The sequence below is a fragment of the Blennius ocellaris genome (genome assembly GCF_963422515.1).
Source record: "Blennius ocellaris genome assembly, chromosome: 20".
NCBI classification, from domain to species: Eukaryota; Metazoa; Chordata; class Actinopteri; order Blenniiformes; family Blenniidae; genus Blennius; species Blennius ocellaris.
The window spans coordinates 14,932,487-14,953,529 of NC_137669.1; the positions used below are offsets into that span (position 1 = coordinate 14,932,487).

Below are 21,043 nucleotides of genomic sequence, written 5' to 3' on the forward strand. Positions count from 1 at the left end.
CTTGTTCAAAACAATTTAGGAATGCGATCTTTAAGGTTAACACCTGGAATCTATTCCACTGCACCTGAAATGTCATACTGGGTGAATGCACTTATCGTCCATCCATCCAGCTATTTATCTTGTAATAGATCCAGTATCACAGAGGAATTGGAATTAAAATTATTGGTCGTCTGCCCTGATCCAAGCATGCATGGGATATGCAACGGCTCGTCAGAGGGATGACTTAATAAACTGTATTCATGCTAGTTTTCTCATTATCCATTCAGAATATCAGAGCATCAGTGACAATTGATTTGATTTGTCACATGTGTGTGATCTTGTATTTCTCCCTTTATGGGTTTAAAAAGGATGGTGGTAAAATGTAAGAATCTGGACTACGAAAAGCTTTCCATCCCTGTGAGGTTGGTGTTAAAAGTCTGTGTGTAGGGTGTGAGGATGTGCAGGTGTGGGTATGTGCATGTGTGTGTCCTGCAGAGGATGTATGTGTGCAAACTTGTGTTGGTGCTACACACATGCATTTGCTGTGTAAGTGGCGAAGCGTCATCATAAAACACGCTGCCTTTCTATCTGGGCAATGAATTATTTACAAAGTTGATCGCTCAGCCATGTGGTGAGAATCCCTGTGCAGATTTACTATCTAAAGCCCATTTGATGAGCAGGTCTGCCTGCTGACAGTGTCTCCATTGTTACAGATGGTCTTCATGAGTTGATACTGCTTTACAGTCTGAGCTATTGGTGTTAATCTTTCGGGATGCTCAACATGGCCACTTTTATCTATTTCCCCAACACTGTTTCATGTGATCACGTAAGAGAACTGATCCTCAGGATGCCTGTTTTCCATCCTGGTGTGGCATGTTTGAAGTTCTAGTATCGGGATCACCAGTTTGTAAAAAAGCCATCTTGTTTTTCCAATATTAAAGCTCGCAGGGATATATTAGCCCTGTTAAGTGACAACAATGCAATATGATTCTCATTTTGTATCTACAGTGTCATGGCACGCAAAGTGAATTTACATGTGCATTTTATTTGTTAACATTTGCATTAATTGAAAAAAATATTTTGCCATGTAAGTGACAATCCTTTTCATAATTTTTTTTCTTCTTCAGGACAATGATGTGAGAATCATCATCGGACAGTTTGATGAGAACTTGGCCTCCAAAGTCTTCTGTTGTGTAAGTCCTCCATCTAATCCTAACCTCACTCACTTTTATAAGTATCATTAATCATTTGCCAAAAAAGAATCATGGATGTATATATTAAATTAAAAAAATATATATATAACCAGTTTGGTTACTTTTTTTTAATGTGGGTAGCTTTACTTTTACATCAGGGAACCAATATTAATACTACAAGTTGCTGCCATAGAATGCTCGTGGAGGATATTTTAAGACTATCTATAAACGTATCTCTTCAAAATGTCTTACTGGATATTTTTTCAGAGTTGTTATACAATATGTTTTTTTAAATAGGAACCAATACTGTGAGTAGATTTTTGGAAGTGCAGTGTACCATCTAGTTGGCTTTTTTTAAACAGTACTTTAATTATAATTGAAGCAGAGTAATGATAATTGACATATTCTGTTAAGTCTTGGTCTTGAGTGTAAGCAACTTGGGGTTGAATCCATGTTATTGTCAGGGATCACTGATTAGGGAAAGACTCATTAGGTTAAGTTACCGGAGCTTGTTTTATTTTAAGCACTTGGTGAAGGAGACTTGGAGCGAATAGCAAACAAAGTCAAGCCTTTAAGACAACGATCCCAAAACAAAAAAGTGCCTGGAGCACAAGGAACACAGAAATCACAGGGACACAAACAATTCTGAACCACAGAAGAACCAGCAAACAGGACACGCAGAAAAAGCTCAATATATACCAAATCCACCAGGTGACAACAATCAAGTACTCAGGCACAGGTGAACGTCATCAGGGCAGGACGCAGCAATCAGACACAAGGAGGGGAAGTCAAGGAGCCTGAAACCAATGAGCCAGAATCTCAAAATAGCGCAAGAAATTAAACATGAACCATGGCATATGGTTAAAAATTGCCGTGGTGCATGTTGCAATGGCTTTGTAAAAATAGAACCAAATAGATTATAACCATCAACAGTTACTGTACTTGTGAACAAACTCTATTTTCTGGATCCTCTGCTTAAATTACACTTGTTTGCATATTGAAACATCAGGATTTATATTGAAATAAAAGCATAAAAGTCATAAAGACATTTGTCGACCTATTTGACTGTTGTGTCACATAATATGTCTTTTCCTATCTTTTTATACTTAAACGTTAACAGATGTACATGGACACGATTTATGTGTATATCTGTTGTATCTCCCTGATGTTTTATCTGTCATTAAAATGTTTTTGCCTCTATCCTAGGCATATAACCTCAATATGTTTGGAAGTAAATATCAGTGGATTATCCCCGGCTGGTACCAGGGTAACTGGTGGGAACAGGCTAACACCACCAACTGCACCACCAAGAAGCTTCTGACAGCCATGGAGGGATACATCAGCGTGGACTTTGAGCCACTCAGCGCTCGACAAATTAAGGGCATCTCTGGCAGGGTGAGTAATATCAGCCATTGCTGTGCTCCAGAGGAGTGTACCAGCATGCTGTCATGACTGGATGCGACATTGGACTTGACACAGTTGGAAAAAAATGTACACCAACAATGAGTGCGGGATTTAAAAAAAACAAAAAAAAAACACCTTTTGACACACAGAAGCACTTCATGAAAGCCTGAATGGTTTTGAAGCAGGATGTGTCAAATTATACTGTAAGTGGAATTTGTAGTGTATGACTCAGAAACCCGAGGTGAATTAAGTGCAAGTGAGCTTCCAAATATCTTTGTTCAATTTTGTCTCAAGGCCTTCACTTCAAAAAATGTATTTTATGATGTTTTATTCTTTATTTTTGCAGTTCAGTGTTGGGTAATCAGAGGAAGTTGTCTTTTTTTTTTTCCATGCTCCTCTGGCTGTATCTGTTTTCCACTGATTATAGCATGTGAGAACATCTGTCAAAAGTCTTCCTGTAATTGGGTTTAAAAGATTTTAAACCAGAGAATTTTGTTTCCAAAAAGAATCCCGGATGAAGGATTTAAAATCAAAGAGCTCAGCTTAAATCAATCATAATGGTGTTTTTTTTCACAGACTGATTTCTACCTTCTTCAAATCAGAAGTTACGTAGAAAATGATTCGTCCACCTTATTTTTAAATTACATCACGGGAAAGCTTTGGTAAACAAACATAACATAATTAAAAGTTAGGTGATGGACGTTTTCTCAGTTTATTCTCATCTTGTCTTTCAGACACCCAAGGAGTATGAAAGGGAGTACAGCCGAGAGCTTCAGCAGAAGGGAGTGGAGGCCAGCAAGTTTCACGGCTTTGCTTACGATGGGATCTGGGTGATTGCTAAAACCTTGACGAGAGTGATGGAGCTGCTTCGCGTCAAACAACGGCAAAACATCTACCACAACTTCACAGTGGATGACCGGGAAGTAGGAAAGATGGTGCTGGATGTCATGAATGAAACCAACTTCTTTGGTGTTACAGTAAGTTTTCATTTAAATTCCTTTCAGGCACAATACTGGGAAAATGTGGTCTGCACACTCCGTACACTGATGCGCTGTGATGTGTAGACAGAAGTTACTTCTCTTACATTGATGCAATGGTGTAGTGGTTAGTACATTCTGGGCGAGGTATAAATTGACTTTAGGTGTGAATGAGTGTCTTTTTTTGCCTGGTCATGCACTGGTGACTTCTCCAGGTTGTACCTTCCCTTTTGATTGTTCTTGGAAATATCTTTCAGAATGTCCATTCATGAAGACTGTTTGTTGGGAGTAGGAAAATGTCAAAACAAGGAACGGAGGCATTAATCACTGCTCTTTAAGACCAGAAGCTCCTTCGCACAGAAGGTTATTTAGCCATCCTTGTCACTGGAGGAAGCCTAAAGTGATGTCATTTGGTGCTACAGATTCACTCCACTGCATTCAAGATTGATCCTTTTGGCTATTCTAGCTATGGTGCGTGTGTGTGTGTGTGTGTGTGTGTGTGTGTGTGTGTGTGTGTGTGTGTGTGTGTGTGTGTGTGTGTGTGTGTGTGTGTGTGTGTGTGTGTGTGTGTGTGTGTGTGTGTGTGTGTGTGTGTGTGTGTTTACGAGGCTCTCTCCTGTTCCCCTGTAAAGGCCACTCTGTTATGAGAGGATGCCTCGGCAGCCAGTAGGCATGCAGAGCTCCACAATACTCGCTTTGAAAGCAACTAACACGAATTGCAACTGGGGGCTGAAACTTGCAAAGTTAGGAAGTCGCAAAAGTCCTCTTCTGAATCATTCAATGTTGCAGGCTGAGAAAAAAAATAAAGTCAGAGCAGGATAGGAGACAATACCATACAGCTACAAATGCAATTTTAGAAGTCCAACGAATAAGAAGGAAAGAGAAATGGACAAAATAAGCAAACACTGACTTTTATTATTCTGAAGGCCTTTGTGACTGGTGTTGCCAGTGTATATAGTGGCTCTTATAAAATTCTTCCTCATCATTCTTCACCCCTATACACTCACCTCTCCCAGCACAAACCTGCCCAGTGCTGCTGAGCAGGAGCAGCCTGACATTGAGCTTCTCCGTAGAGACTCGAGCAAGCAAAGCAAAGCAGGAATATTGATGACCCTACAGCAATTCTTCACTTTTTATCCTCCGCATACAAAGAAAAATGAAGCCCTAGTGTAATGGTGCTCCTGAGAAGACTTATAGTTGTATATTGTCTTTTTACACACATACAATTCTAGTCAGACTTTGATGCAAGGTAGCAGTGAGATTAAAAGGAACATATGCACATTTTAGTTACCTAAATGTTACATCCAATTTAAACGAAGTAAAGCTGAGCACCCCAAAATCTATGACAGTGTGTAGAATTTCAATGATAACAGGAGGAGGTAATTTGTAAAACTATAAAAACCTTTTTTGTTTATTCCTTGCAAAAACATCCTTTGTTCAAGTTCAAAATTTGCATATTCACCCTGTGTGGAATATTTTCTTGGTGGTGTGGTTTCCTACCACATCCAAAAACTTGCCTTTGAGGTTCATTAGTGACTACAAAAACTGTTTGCAAGTGTTTGCAAGTGATTGTATTTGCCCTGTGATGGACTGGTGACTTGTCAAAGTATTCTGATTACACCCAGAGTCAACTGGAATTGGCTCCAGACCACACAACAATTGGACTGATTGCAAACACTTCTTTACAGGGTTTGAATTGTGAACAAGTGTAAACTTACTGTAATGCTATTATTGAAAAGGGGAAAAAAAGCTATTACATACCGAAGCCTATTATTTCAGCTAACTCAATTCATTTCATAACAATTTCACATAAACAATATTCGACAGACTAAAAAACATAGAGTACAGTTAACTACAGAAGACATCTGCATTGGAAGATAATTAAATGTATCATTACATCAAAAGATTTAACGTCTGAAGTAACACATGAAATGAGATCAAAAGCATCCTTTGTATGCAGCTTCCAGGTAACACACAGAAACCACCCATACAAGACAAAGATTTTGAGAGGCAGCTTCCCTTGTACATACAGTACATACATCTTTTATGCTGTTTTCAAATGTATATTTCAAAAGCAGCCGTTTCACAACTCGGTCAGTTTACTTGTGATTGGCAATGATTTGCACTGGATTTACAGGAACAATTGATCATATAGAAACATGACATGTTTTGAGCCGTGTATCTTTTCCAATGTCAAGATTTTGTGGGGTTGCTGTAAACACACATCTCAAGGGACTGAGCAATGTCTATTCTGTGTACATGTCAGTCCTGTTGCTGAATCAGTACCAGAGGCAGCTGCAGCTGCAGCAGGAGAGTGATCATGGAGGGCTCCATCGTATTGATCTGGCTGCTGTCAGAGCCACACCGAGGAAGGCTGACATTAGCTCGAAGAGACTTCCAGAGAATAAAGTGCAGATAACTGCTAAAACCTCAGAGCAATGTTTCCAGGAATTCATCAGGGATGGCCACATGGGAGAAACACAAGTGATTGCGATGGTGGCTAGTGTATGAATGTCACAAATTGTGGCGAACCCAACAGCAGACTCAAAGCAGGATCAAAGTCTACAGAGTTTATTGAACAAATCCGAAAGCAAAGGTACCCAAAGGGCAAATCCAAACGCATGCCTAAAACACAACCAAAAGTCTAAAACACAAGAATCAAAAAAACACGAGGGAAAACATGTGAAAGTTGCGGGATGTCTCAGCACAAGGGAACGGAGACGATCTTGCAATGTACACATGAGGGAAAGCAGTATAAATACGCTAAAAAGGGGAAGACACAGGTGAGGCATGTGAGACATAATAAGATGCACAGAGAGGGCAAACAGGAAGGGAAACTGCACAGAGACTGAGACGAGACAGGAGATTGTTAAAATAAAATATTAAGGGACAGAATGGGTAAGACACTGAGACTTTACACAAAAACAGAAGGTTCCCTGACAATAATTGCTTCTTGTCTGTGGTCATTGGGATGACATCGGTGTATTTCTCATTGATGTGGAATAGGTATTTAAATGCTCACACGACAAACCAAGTTGAGAAAAATGGGAGTGTGACATGCATCTGTTTATCCCTTAACACAACCCTAACCCTAACCCTAACCCTAACACAACTTTATTCAGTGTTTCCCACAAAACCTTAGGTTTACCTACAGACCACAGACTGACATCTCATTTGACCCCAGCACTTCTGTTACTGACGGTATTCTCACCTCCGCAGACAACGTGACACCCGGCTGCCTTCACCGTCTAACCTCAGAGAGACACTTTCACATTCACATACATGCCTCCACACAGTGATTGCTCCATCAGCCTCCGCTGTGACACAGGACTGTGCGTCTTCCGATCACAAGACAAACTGCATCTGTCAGAGTCAAGACAGTCTGGCAAGGTTGTCTCGGCTGCAGTTTGTCGGGAGAGGCTTTGCAACAAGTTCTTTCTTAAATCACTGTGGCAGAGACGTTCATTCTCAATTAATTTGGTCAAACTCGTGCTGCTGTACAAGTTTGATACGCTTTGCACATTTAACAAACTGTGTATACACTTGAGAGAACAAATTGGGAGCTGGTGAAATCACTACAAACCCTTTCAGCGAGGTTTGTGGTTGTGCTACTTGAGCTGATCTGAAGGGTAGTTACGGTGGTAATGCTAATGCCGACCAAGAGCATGTGTAGCATGCAACTACTCAAGACATATGTATTATGGGTCCAAGTCAAGTTACCCTAATTTCAACCCATTGTTTGACCCCATTTAAACAACCCAGTTATCTCAATGTAAGTCTTAATGAGCTGCACTGAGGTACAGTGTGCCGTCGTACTTACACTTCATGCATAATCGCACAACGATTGCATTGATGCCATGCTGTAGCATTGGTGGACAATTGTACTAAAAGGACTAATTGAAGCATTGGTGGCTGTGGTGCTCCATGTGTACATTGTCAGAAACTGACACATGTTCACACACACACACACACACACACACACACACACACACACACACACACACACACACACACACACACACACACACACACACACACACACACACACACACACACACACACACAAACATCAAAGATGCTACACAAAGGCCAGCATTCAAACAGAGGGGTGGGATCCTGCTTGGCTACCTCAACGGCTCACCATCTTTTTGAAGCAAAACTGCTCTCGAGTTGCCTCACGATATCTGTCTATCTATCTATCTATCTATCTATCTATCTATCTATCTATCTATCTATCTATCTATCTATCTATCTATCTATCTATCTATCTATCTATCTATCTATCTATCTATCTATCTATCTATCTATCTATCTATCTATAATACAATACAAATACTTTATTGATCCCAGAGGGAAATTCCTTCAAGTAGGAAGGAAGGATGTCCTGTGGCGCTCTGTATTGCAGTTTGGTGGTGTGGGCCGGAGCCTCCTCTCTGAGACTACCTGTACAGAGTCCATCTCCAGCCCCATCACATCAATGGCCTTCCTAATGAGTCTATTGAGCCTGTTGGTGACGGCCACCCTGAGCCTGTTGCCCCAGCATACAACAGCAGAGAAAATAACGCTCGCTACCCCAGACCAATAGAACACCATGATGGAACGGTGACGAGTATATACACCAGGACAGAGGAACATTTTGAAAACACGGAATGGGATAAAGTGTCCAATGCACAAATGATTTGACTATGTCCAATGGTATTGACAAATACTTCTATTGGTTTTCTGTGCCTGGTGTTCATTTGACAGATGCTCCCCAGCTTGAAATTGCTTGTGTTGTTCCTTTGGACTTGAAATCAGAGACTATCCATTGTTATCGATGTTCCTTTTTTGCCACTTCAGTGTGGTTGTTTGACCAACAAACAAACCCCTTTCACAGCACCGAGAACAAAATGGTGGAAACATTGTTAATCTCACTGACTCATTACAACTTTTCTGTTAGCCAATATGAGATGCACTTGAAGAATTTAGTTTAAAATTGCTGTCTGAAATCAGATTTGTGCCAGTGCAAAGTAAGCGAACACTAAGTTTAATCAAGTTGTTTGGCTGACTTGGTGTTGGTCCAAAGATATTAGCAACGGAATTGTCAGGACCACAAGTTTGTTTACCTCTATAAACAGATCAATTATGGCATGTCCCAATCAAATGAAATGCAGTATGCAAGAGTGAGGACTGACCTGCCAAAACTCACAGTATCAAAGAAGCCCGGTGCTTGAATTCAATTGCTGATGTAATAGCTTTGTAGCATGTGTTTTTCAAATGTTAAATGCGATAATTCAAAGCATGTGCATTTATATTTCTTCATTTCTTTCAGGGTCAAGTCATGTTTCGTAATGGTGAGAGGATGGGCACGATCAAATTCAACCAGTTTCAAGGTATTCTGCTTTATTACTTTGACCAGTTCTTTATATTTTTTCTCCTTTTGTTAAATGTTATTTCAGGGTCCCCTTTTAGATTGATTATAGACTGTTTAATATATACTACTATGCGTTGGATTTACAATTCAAATACATTTGGCCACTGGCGACTGATTGTTAATGTACCAAAGTAGAAAAAAGAAGTGTAAACATAAAATGTGTGCAATTAAACCTTTTGTATCTAAATTATTGAACTGTTTAGAAAGGCTTTGCTGTAAAATTCACTTGTTTATGCTGTTTTTTTGGTGAAGAAAATCTCCACAGGTCTCTCTGTTTGAAGCTTTAAATGTTGTCTGTATGGCTCCAGGTTAAGTCATCTTTTAATGACAACATTCTTTATTGTGGTCAATCTGCTCTGTGGTTGTTCACACAATAGGGTTTTTTTTGTGCGTGTAAGCATGTCTCAGCCTTATCCTGAGGTTGTTTTAGGCTGGCAGGGCCTGCTGAGTGGGAGAATAACCCAGAGATTGCATCTCCATGCAGGGGATTCCCAGCTCCGAGGCTTCCCAGACTGTGTTGCACACTGCATGGTGCTGTTCAGTCCGCCTGCCTAACCATCTTATCTTCCAGACTGCAGAGGGCCTGATCCCTCTGGCTGCTTACATTACCTAGAGCGTGTGTGCATGCACGGTTACACGCGCACGTGCATGCATGCGTGCTTGTGTCCTTGTTTTACTGCTTGTGCACACTACAGTTATGGAATCTAATCTAACTTATGGTTGCAAACACATCTTATGTGTTTGAAGTTGTTGTAGGGCTAAGGTTGCAAATAATCCAGAGTGAAGGTCAGAGTGATCGGCAGAGTCAGGGTTAGACATCTAATTCCAGTGGTCAACATCAGAATAAGTGGCTTGCGAATGGATTTTCTATGTTAGAAATAATGCTTTTCAAATATGATTGCGCAATGACTCATGGCTTCTATATTACCATAAGGAAAGTTGATATATTTTTAAGTGAAGGCTTGTTCCAGGGTAAGACTGTGGTTAGTGTTAAGGTTAGGGTTTGTCTGGTTTAGAGTGATTGTGCAGAAAATGAGTCTGAGTCTGTGCATTATTCTGGAAGGAATGGAAAATATTGTGTTTGTCTGCACATGTAGGATGCCGTGCATTTGTCTGCAAGCACAGTCTTGTCAGAAAAGCTGTTTGATTCTACGGTAATCAACTAGAGCAGAAATATATCAAATATATGTGCAGTTTGGATGAATTGTATGTGTGTTCATGTGTGTGTGACCTGTTTTGCTGGGTGAGAGATGATGGTCCAGTCATGTCTGAATTAGAAACAGACAGCTTTCAGTTAAGCAAGAAAAGTAAATGTTATTGTGACCGGAATGCAAAATGGCTTTATTGTTTTGGCCTGCCTGTTTCTCTCCTCAATCATCCACCTTCTCTTCTTCCTCACTTTCCTGTTCACTCTCTCCAGCATACACTCTCGCAATCAAGTGTTTCAATTGTATCTTTCGCTATCTTCTTTTCAGCCTATATTATATCGCCTGCATCCCTGCTTAACCTTCGCTCTGTCACTTCTTTCTCACTTGTCAAGGATCATGAATTTGTCACCCTTTTGACACATGGAGAGCCTGAGCTGGGTAGAGAGGAGAAAAGGGACTGCCCCAGCTTGAATATTTCAAAAGGGAGTGATCCTCATCATGACCCTATCACCCATCTCCCTCCCCTGATCCTACATTTTACACTGTCAGAATGTCTTAGTCAGGGCCCTCAATGACTCTATATCCCATAGGAATAGGAGATAGCTTCCAACCAGGGGTCTTGATCATAGCTGGAGTACAGATTTTAAATCAGCACATTCTCATGAATGGCAGATTTAAAAGGGGGTTTTGTCATTCTGTACAGTGAAGTGAGGCTTAATAATATATGTCAGAAAGGTGAATACTTAATGTGTGTTTATGGACATAAGGTTAAAATGTTGTCGACTTGCACAGATATGATAGGATTTAACATCTACAATGATAATTCTAAAAAATAAAAAAATAATCCCTTTATGCTTTTCTCTCATGTTCAAATTTGAGAAAGCAGCATCCCTGCTGCTGTCAGTGTGCCTCCAGGCAATAGTATTCTCACAGCCCTTTCAGCTTAAATAGCTCTCATGAATATCACTGAACTGTACTACCAGTTTTTAAAGTAAGCAGCATTTTTTTTTTTTTTGGGGGGGGGGGGGGTTAATCTTACTGATTGCACATGGCACAAAATGAAATTAATTGATCAAAGACAAACCTCACAGAAAAAGAGCCCATTGCATTTTACAAAGAGTGCTACAAAGATTGGCCAGACTGTGTTGATCAGAGAAAAATGGTTGGTAACAGGTGAAGAGATGTGTTTCAATAAAGATGAGAAAAAAACACACACACAATTCCAAAAGGAAGGCCTAAATATATGCTACTCAAATACAGTTGCACCATCAAAAAATACAATTAGCTCTAAGTGCCTCAGCAGGTCAGACAAGCCATACCAACGATCAAGAAATTTGAAAACACAAGTGTTTAACATGGAATATTTCCATTTACAGCATTTTCAGCTTTTCGTAACAAATAACTTTTCTTATCGACCAACAGAAGGGTTTCCAAAAATGGAAAAGGGAGAAAATACTGCTGAATATATGAATGTGAAAGGCTAATCAAAAGAGAAATGACATATTGCTTTTAAAACGTAGCTATAAGATGCCGGAAGGCTAAAAGAGCACTAATGTATGGATGTAAATTTTTTCCAGTCCTGTGCTTAAGTGCAAATCTTCAATAGTTGTTCATGACATGATTTACACAGGAAACTGTCTCGTAAGCTTCTTCCTTCTCACCAGGATTTGCCAAAGCAAGTCATCGTGACTTGCACTGCAGCTCTTCTTACTGCAGCAGGTGTCTGAGATCAAGTCCCCCACACTAATTGTCAAGACCTAACCTGATGCATCAATATGGTGGGGAGACATGATTTAAACAATAATTAACTTATTCTCGCCCTCTCATTGTGAAAAAATCTATTTTACTGCACTGGGTAACCTTCATAGCAGTCATTGAAGTACTTAAGGTTGTATTCACAATGTCTATTATATCGACCATCAATAAAACTTAATCAATCCCCAGCTGCTGTATGAAATACATTAAGTTTGTTTTTATGCATCATTGAACCAGGACTATGACAAAAACACTAGAAATTATTCAACTCTTTGAATCTGCAAGACAAGAGATGTGGAAATTTATGGAATTTGTCTACAGTCCTTATTACATAGTGTAATAGTGCATTTTAAAGAACACAACATTACACTTAACATCAGCACAAAAGATAAATCTGATTTTTCCCTAAATGCCCCAAAGCAAAAATCGATATCTAATTATCGCATCCTTTGATCTTTATGACCTCCAATAAATGTTTGTGTAGTTTTCCCAAAGCTTCTTACACCTTTCTCATGTGATTTTAATCTAATGTTTTTGTACACAAGCTTAGTTTGGTTGCTACTCTTTTTTTTCTAATTTAATGCATTTTAATGGGATTTAAGTCAAGCATGGCCATTGACAGATATCCCAAGAATAATTTCAAGCTTCAGGAGAATCTCTAGTTTGTGTAGATGCACCCAAATTTCTCCCTCCCTTTCTTTCCTATGAAGTGGCGTACTTGCAGGCGTTCACTATACTTCGTCCAATGACTTGCAATGACTCAAACTGAGTGAGGGGATCAATCCACAGATACTGTGATTGGCTTCAAAAACACTTAACTCAATACCGCGAGAATCAGTTTTTGAAATTAAAAGTCCTCTGTTTTTTTTTTTTTTTTACACTGGTTGACACAGCCTCATTAGGTCTCACAGTCACACACATGCAAATCTCTCTGGAGCGCAACAAATAATTCCAATACATTTATGATTCAAACGCTTTCATGAAAATGTCATCAAAATCCTGTGACTGAGATCCTGCACAAATACATGTGGGTAAAATGAACAGGGACAAAGAAATAGATGCAGTTGCTGCTTCAGTTCTCCTAAAATACAATGTAGCAACTCAACATTTAGCCGTATATTTGATCTCCTGGTGAGTATTTGCTGTGCCAGCCTCCTTCAGAGGAACAAACTGAGGCATCCATGTTCATAATAACAAAATAACAAAAAATTGTGCATTTATGTGACCGTGTGAACCACTAATGTTCTTTCATTTTTAGTCATTTTTGAATAACCTTGGCAGAACAAGCAACATGCACTTTAATTTAGAATATTTTCTCAAATTCAAAAAACAATTAATCAGTGGAGATACAGCTGTTTTCAAAGTGATGAATCCAATAGGAAGGAATGAGTCTGTGCACAGACTGAGCGACAGGTTGGAATTTATAGCCTGTGACATCCATCCATATTCCCCGCGGGGACAGGCTGCTGTGATAGTATTTTAGCACCTCAAAAGGAGGACTGCTGATATTTCAATTCCTTCTGTTTTGAGTGCAAAATGTGGCCAGGGAAAACATGGTCAGTGATCCTCCTTTAGTTCTGATGAAGTTGTGGGGAGGGGCAAAAAAAAATCTTCTGTGCATTTAGCTAAGGGCAAAAAAAATGTCCTCTGTTATCTTGAACTCCCAACATTTGGTGATGCTTTGATGACAGAGCTGAAGATCGAATGAGGTTATTCACAGAGAGGGGAAAGAGGGGATCGCAGTGCCCTGTGATGCTGCAATAGCCAATGTTGTCATCTTCCCTGTCAAGGACATTGCTGCTGAGGAGTTCAAAGAGACTGAGAGAGTGATAACAGGGAGGAGCAGAGAGATTTGTGCATGCACACCAGAAGAAATTGCAGGTTTTTGTGTAGTGTGTGCAGAAAAAGAATAATGTGTCCTTCTCTTCCGAAGCCGTTCTTCTTCTCCCATGTGTATTCTCAAAAAGCGAGTGATCTTTATGACTATATGCTCAGGTTTGTCTGACAAGGTCATGCTTCCTATATTACACCTGAGAGCCACTGTTGTTTCTAGCAGAGAGCAGGCAAAATTCTGAAAAATCTGAGCAGATGTCCAACCAGGCGATTAAACGGATGGCTGTTGAGCGTGTTTGCTCTGTGTGTATGTCGTATATATAATCATTTATAAAATATGATGACTACTGACAAGTGACATAAATACTCATCTCTCTCGATCGGCACCTGTTAGTGGACAGGATATATTACAAAGCAATTAAACATTTTTCCCTCAAAGCTGATGTCCTGAATCAGAAATATGGATGACAAAGTGTTAGAGAAGGTTTGATTAGTGTCAGGTTGTGATGGCGAGACCAGTTGGTCTGAACAAACTGCAGCTTTTATGAGGTATTCCTGGACCAGAGTTCTCCAAATCTGTCATCGGTTGTTCAAGGAAGAAAAATGAATGTGAAAGTCGATCCTCATGGGTCTCAATAAATTGGCTGTTAATGTCACAGCACACCTTCAGAGGTGTTATGGGGCCAATGCTTCAACGGTTCAGGGCTGTTTCATCAGGGTGGTGGAACTAACAACACTCCAATTTTTTTAGTTTTCAGTGCAAGGTAGCAAATATTAACATTTCAACATGCTGAACTGTGATTGTGTGAAAAGCGAGAGGAAAGTATGTGAATTAATATTGGTTTGTGCTTGTGTGTGTGTTAACAGAGGGCCAAGAGGTGAAGGTGGGCGAGTACAATGCAATCGCCGATGTGCTGGATCTCATCAACAACTCCATCAGATTCCAAGGTATGAAGCAGGTTACACATCTTTGCTGATGTGAGTGTGTGTGCCTGTGTGTGTGCGCATGTGGCTGACTGAGGGGTGTACAGCTCAATAAAGAAGTAAATAGTGTTGATCCATTTTTTCCTCCATGCTGCTGGTCTACAGCTCACCACTTTAGCACTCCCCCACTTGCTCATTTGAACCTAGACATACTCAGGCAACACCACCACTCAGTGTGGGGAGTCACCGCAGGAAATTGTCCTCAGTCAACTAAATGATTTACCACTCCATTTTTCACCCGTCGCATGTTTGCCCGTGTTGACATACTTTGTAATTTGTTTGATACTTCTGGCCATTCTCCCCTTTGCCACTATTTCTTCATCTTCTCAGCCATGCGCCGCATGCACTCCACTCTACTCCAGACTGCACCATCTAAAAAGCTTCTTTCCACATCCCTGACCACAGTAAGTGGAGATGTGTAAGATGATGCCATCGCAATCGATTGGCATGCTAGCGGGAGAAAAATAGAGCAAAAGATAAGAAAGTGCAGGATCCAACCACAATGACATGACTGTGGTGCATAGTAAAAAAATGCACTCAGCTGTGGGAAACTGAAGACCAGGAAATGGATCTCAAATAACTGGATGTCTGCTACACTGTCACTTTTCTGTGGATGTTGAGAAAAAGCTGTGAAGGAAGAAGGTCGGAATTTGACCAAGTGAAAATGGAAGATATGGCCCAAAATAACCTTTTCGTCGCAATATTTGATGCATTCAGGTTCAACAGATTCAACAGTGGACTAATACCTTTAATGTTGTGTTTTTTGCTCACAGGTGTGGAGCCTCCCAAAGACCGTACGTTTGTGCGTCTGCAGCGCCGCCACATCAACGTGCCCCTTTATAGCATCCTGTCCACCATCACCATACTAGGCATGCTCATGGCCGGGGCCTTCCTGTTTTTCAACATCAAGAACCGCAACCACAGGTCAGCATGCAGCAGTGGTGAAGCAGAGCTTTGACAGAGATAGAGCTGAAACACATGAATACTTAGTGCCGGGATGAATTAAACAGATTGGTTGGAAGTGATGAATGGATAGATAAACATCAGCTCAAGTAGCGTAAATTGGTCCTGAGTGATGATCCGTCTGTGGATCACTAATACTTCACTATTTGTAAAACATTAAGTTTTACTGTATAATCTGTTATAATCATGTTCATGTTCATTTTATGTTTTGTTGTTATTGTTATTTTTTAGATTAATCAAGATGTCCAGTCCCTACATGAACAACCTGATCATCTTGGGAGGCATGCTCTCCTATGCATCAATCTTCCTGTTTGGTCTTGATGGAGGTTTTGTTTCTGATAAAGAGTTCGAGACCCTCTGCACTGTAAGTTCCCTCAATGTTACTCTCTAATATGCAAAATATATTATAGAAATATGCAACTTAAATGTTACATGTGCATGTATATTTATTGTGGACACTTACATTTTTCATTAACCACTATTATTCTTTTTAGTATTTTTTAAAGATCATTTTCTAAATATTTGCATCTATTTGCTGTACATTCTGTCGCTGTAATCTCTGAACTCTGTATGGTAATTTTTGTACAATTCACAAAATGCACTTAAAGTAGTTTTCTTTTTTTCAAATTGGTTAAATGTGCTGAAATGTTGAAAATACTGCCAAAAGGCTAATCACATGCTCAATGTGACCAAGTAAAAACTGATTGAATTGCTCTCTGCAGGTCTTTAGCTTGCACAGAGCACATTAAGTGTCTCCCCTCAGGTAGCATTACTGTGTGACTATGTAGATACTGGATTAATTAAAGAGTTTTGATTACAGTGATAACTGGTTTCCACTGAGATACCGCTCTCTCAGAGAGAGAAGCTCACATATACACGTGCTTTCCCAAGGAATGTTTAGGCAGGGCACGTCACCTGCCTGACGCCCGGCTGCGGAGTTAGAATAGAGCTTGTCACTTCAGACGAGATTACGCAGCAAAGTATTCACAGAGGTTGATCAGTGCTCCACCAATCAATGTGTGCTGGTCTACTTGCGAATAGATAGTAGAATTATTTATTCTTCGCCCACCTTGCTGCCTGGATTTGTTACTGCTGAAGTAGAAAACAGAACCGGGATAATTATTTCAGCATATGTATACAGTATTTGTGGTTTAATGAACAGATATATGCATAAAAACAAAACAACAACAACAACAAAAAACTTGCATCATATGTGTGTGATCAACATTTACACTCACACTATGGCTATATTGTGATGCCCTCAATTGTTCAAATTTGAAGCATTTAAAACATGTCAACAGTGTATTTTGTACTGACGAAGTAGAAGGTCTGCATTTTGTTTTTTTTATTAAGATTAAACACTCTCAGGAGTGTGACAGTCTCATGGTCCACTATGTTCTCTCAGCACTCCTGGAGATGGAAAATAAATCTGACAGTTTCTTATTTTTAGAATGCTTTGCAATGCTATTTTGAATGAACTCTCGAGAAAAATGCAAATAGCTGTCAGATCAGATGCCGTTTTAAGCCTTGATCACCAGTTTACAACACAATACAATTATGTCTGCTGCTGTCTTTCTGATAGGTTCGGACGTGGATTCTCATTGTTGGATACACAACAGCTTTCGGCGCAATGTTTGCCAAGACCTGGAGGGTGCACGCCATCTTCAAAAATGTTAAGATGAAGAAGAAGGTACAGAATGTATTTCATAATTTGAATTATAGGGAAGCAACTTCAAATGGCTGGAGATCTTGTCTGTACTACTTAGAGGTCACTGCTCCATGTCTTTTCATTCCCATGATGAGCAGTGGTGTACAGCCAAGCTCTCTCTCTGAGCAGTTGTGGCCTCGAGGTTAGATAACTTGGGATAAGAAGGTTTGAGTCCCACTACTGTCACCACTGTGAGTCCTGAGTATGACCCTTAACCTCACTGATCCTTGGGAGCCACGCTGTGGCATCCCACTTCTCATATCGCTCACAGTAAGGTCCTGCATAACTCCTGCTCAACTGTAACCTCACCGAAATGGATTGAACTTCAGCTTACATGCTTTTTTTAGCCAAGAATAAAACCTTGTACATACAGGAGCATTCAAATTATGGTTTTGCAGGCATTACATTTGTTTACATGTCAACCATTTGCTGAAAACTATATTGTTAAGTATTCTTGCTTGTATTTGTCATGAGGTGATCAAAATGAATAATTAAACCTTTATGGGTGTTACAGAAATATAAATCTTGTTTTGAAGAAGCCATTGCTTGGAAGAGTTCAGAAATAGAGGTCATTGGGAGCCAGCTGAGTAAATGTGCCTCCCCACAGCAACAGCAGCTTCTCTGCTAAAGGCTACACAATTTGCACCAAACACAATGCAATGCAAAGATTTTCAGACATTGTAAATGACATTGCACATAGCATTAGCATAAACGCATTACAATATGTTGTGCCGTTTAACACACCTGATTTTCCAGATTCTTGAAAGCAAACATGCTTAACCAATCGCGTCAGACTGAAGACTAAGTGGAAAAACAGCTCTGCGGTTTTTCTGAAACAAATTTGATGTACAACACAAGCACTGTGTAAGAAGCCCTTTCAAACTGTAACATTTGCAGCTATGACACTAGTTAGTCATACTGGCATTGTCCTGCCAGGAGTGATGGGGTATGGTAGCATAATACTTTTGAATGAGTTATATCGCTGATGAGTGGCATCAAATCAATGAAATCAGAGAAAGCTATTCTCTCAAAAAAAAAAGCCTCATGCATATGTGTTGCATAACAAGCCACTGTTTCAAATAACCACACACATTTCCACTGGCACATGTAGGCCTGACAGTCTTATCCGGGAGACTTCACATGCCTTTTGAAATCGCAGCAGTTGTGTGTGGGTGACTGTTTTTCCGACTTGTGCTTTTCAACAAACACACTGAAAGACTGGCAGCCCCTGGCACCTGCTTTTAGGATCTTCTCTGTGAGGAAATAAAGACCTAGAAATACAAATGGCTTTCTGAACACCTTACACAAACTCTTTCAAGAGCATAGAAGAGTAAAGTGGTGCCGAGCTCAGTGAGTGTTCTAACCGTGCTTGGCCTCTTCTGTATTTATAGACCTTGCTCTGTCTTTTTCTTCTTTTTTTCTTACTCTTTATCTGCCTGTGTCTCTCTTTCTCCCTCACACAATTTTTGCATATTGTAGAGGAAGTCTGGATGGCCTGTCTGAGAGATAGTGGAAAGACAAGAGAGAAAGATGGATGGATCTAGAAGTGAGAGAACTGGAGAAATGCAGGGACATAGTGGCAGAAGGGAGAGCGGTAAGGCAGGAGGAGGAAGGCAAAGCAGGGCAGGGAATAGGACAAGAACAAAGTGCCCCAAATGACAAATAAAGTAGGTTGGACACAAAAAAGAAAATGCGAAGATGGGAAAAGAGGGATCCAGAATATAGGTTTAAAAGCATAGTGCCGTGGCTGAACTGTATTTTAGTTTGAGTTTTCACTGCACTATTTTTTTTTTTTAAATGCATGACAGGGGACCTGGCATTTTATACTTCTTTAATTTAGTGTTTTTTGTTTGCAGGAGTTCATTCAAGGAAAACAAAACAGTTTTGCTTTTCTGCTCTCAGTGTTGCCTCTCTTAGCTGAGTATTGCCATGACCTTTCACAGCCAATTATTTCTGCCCAATTCCCTTTCTTTCACCCTCTTTCTCTTGCTCACACAGACAAAACAAATGTTTCTTCAGAGGCTGCATTCACTCCTCCCACATACTTCAGACCTTGTCTGTTGGTTCAGGGCCTTATTCTGTGTGCAGGACAGTCCCATCCGAGTTCGCCCACACTGATTGAGTGCAGGTGCTTCAGTTGCTGCTGGTTGACCTGAAAAACCAGCAGCAACTGCTGGCAGGGGAGGAACAAACAGCGTTAGCCATTTTTTCTTCAAACTGTGGAACTGGAGCCACACCAATCACTTCTTCACTGTTGTATTCCCGTATAGCGACAGAGGGCTCATTGATTTCTTTAAAACATTTGGTTTTTAAATCTCAGATAGTGCAGAAAGAAAGGTTCCTCCACTTTCTTGCACAGCACATATGAAAAGACACTCTTGACACACATATTAGGCAAAGACATGATCTATCTCTCTTGAATATCTGGGCTGTAGTGGCCGAGAGGTTAGAGGAGTGATCTTTTGACCGAGAGTTCAGCAGGTTTGATTCGAACTGCCAACAGTTGACCACTGAGAGTCGCAGAGCCAAGCCCTTGAACCCCTGCAGCATTATGACTTCAGCATGGTAATTACAGTTGACTATGACTGAAAACAAGATCAATAAAGTAACTTAAAAATATGTATTGGAAAAAAAATTAACAAGATGCAGTATTCTCAGTGAAAATGGATTAATTTGCTGGGAGTAACCTGCCTTTACTCAATGCCAGCGGGGTTGACCACAGCCTCCCTGAAAGTACAGATTTGATAAAGTGGTATAATATATGGATAAACAACAAGTCTAATTTCTGAACCTTAGTAGACATGCAGTGCTGTACAACCATTAGAGCATGAACAAAATGATAATATTCCCTCTATTAAACCGATGTTGATAATTTAGGTTTTTTAGCGAGTAGCGATAAGCACTGTTACTTTACCATAAGAAGGTCCCAGGTTCTGTTTTATTATTTCTAGTACTTGTTGATTGTGGTGTTATATTTACCATTCATGTGATCAACGCTGGAATAAATTTGAATATGAATAATTTTCTTTTTTTTCTCATTCACACCTGTGTAAGACTTTTACACACCACTGTATAGTAGCTTCACATGTTCTAAGAAAAAACTCATAGAAGCTGACCTCCAGTCTTTTTGACTGGTGCTAAATTGTAAATACAAGACACCTACTATGGTTAATCAATGTAGTTTACTTATTCATCAATAACATTCATTTTTAATCATTAATTTTTATTCTTGGTCATGTAAAGGCCACGCTCTGTGTTTTTCAGTCATTTTAAGTACTTAAAACAGATTTATCTATTAAGTCAAAGACACTGCAAAACAACTGGTATGTCAGTATGCCAGTATCTCAGAATGAAAAACGCAGATAACACTTCAGGTAATTTAGAGTCATTACATAGTTTGTCTCGCGGTCTCGTTTGGCAGAGAAACATATCACTGAGGAGCAGATGGTGGTACAGAGCTTATTTTTTCATAAATTGCTCAAAAATGTCACATCTCTTATTTACCGTTACTCAAGTTGTTGAAATAATAATCAGTAGGATTGTACCAGGATTTATGTCATATAATATGCAGTTATCAATGATACTGTCAATGTTGGCAACACATTTGGTTATTGGATTTAAAGCTGTATTTTCAGTTGTTTTTTTGTTTTGTAACTTTCTCTAAGTTGCTCTGATGATTAAAAGAA

The 21,043-nt window shown here is 39.8% G+C and overlaps 1 protein-coding gene across 1 annotated transcript in view; it reads left to right on the top strand.

Annotated features, from left to right (window-relative positions):
* gabbr2 (gamma-aminobutyric acid (GABA) B receptor, 2) overlaps positions 1 to 21,043 on the top strand; it is a gene marked incomplete at both ends in the record, with an annotated part of 178,687 nt that overhangs the window by 110,460 nt on the left and 47,184 nt on the right. Inside the window, 8 exons of the mRNA XM_080516552.1 lie at positions 1,107 to 1,172; positions 2,379 to 2,567; positions 3,311 to 3,553; positions 8,865 to 8,925; positions 14,570 to 14,650; positions 15,460 to 15,610; positions 15,881 to 16,013; positions 17,232 to 17,339. Coding sequence (XP_080372678.1) covers positions 1,107 to 1,172; positions 2,379 to 2,567; positions 3,311 to 3,553; positions 8,865 to 8,925; positions 14,570 to 14,650; positions 15,460 to 15,610; positions 15,881 to 16,013; positions 17,232 to 17,339 — 1,032 coding nt within the window. The remainder of the gene's footprint in view (positions 1 to 1,106; positions 1,173 to 2,378; positions 2,568 to 3,310; positions 3,554 to 8,864; positions 8,926 to 14,569; positions 14,651 to 15,459; positions 15,611 to 15,880; positions 16,014 to 17,231; positions 17,340 to 21,043) is intronic.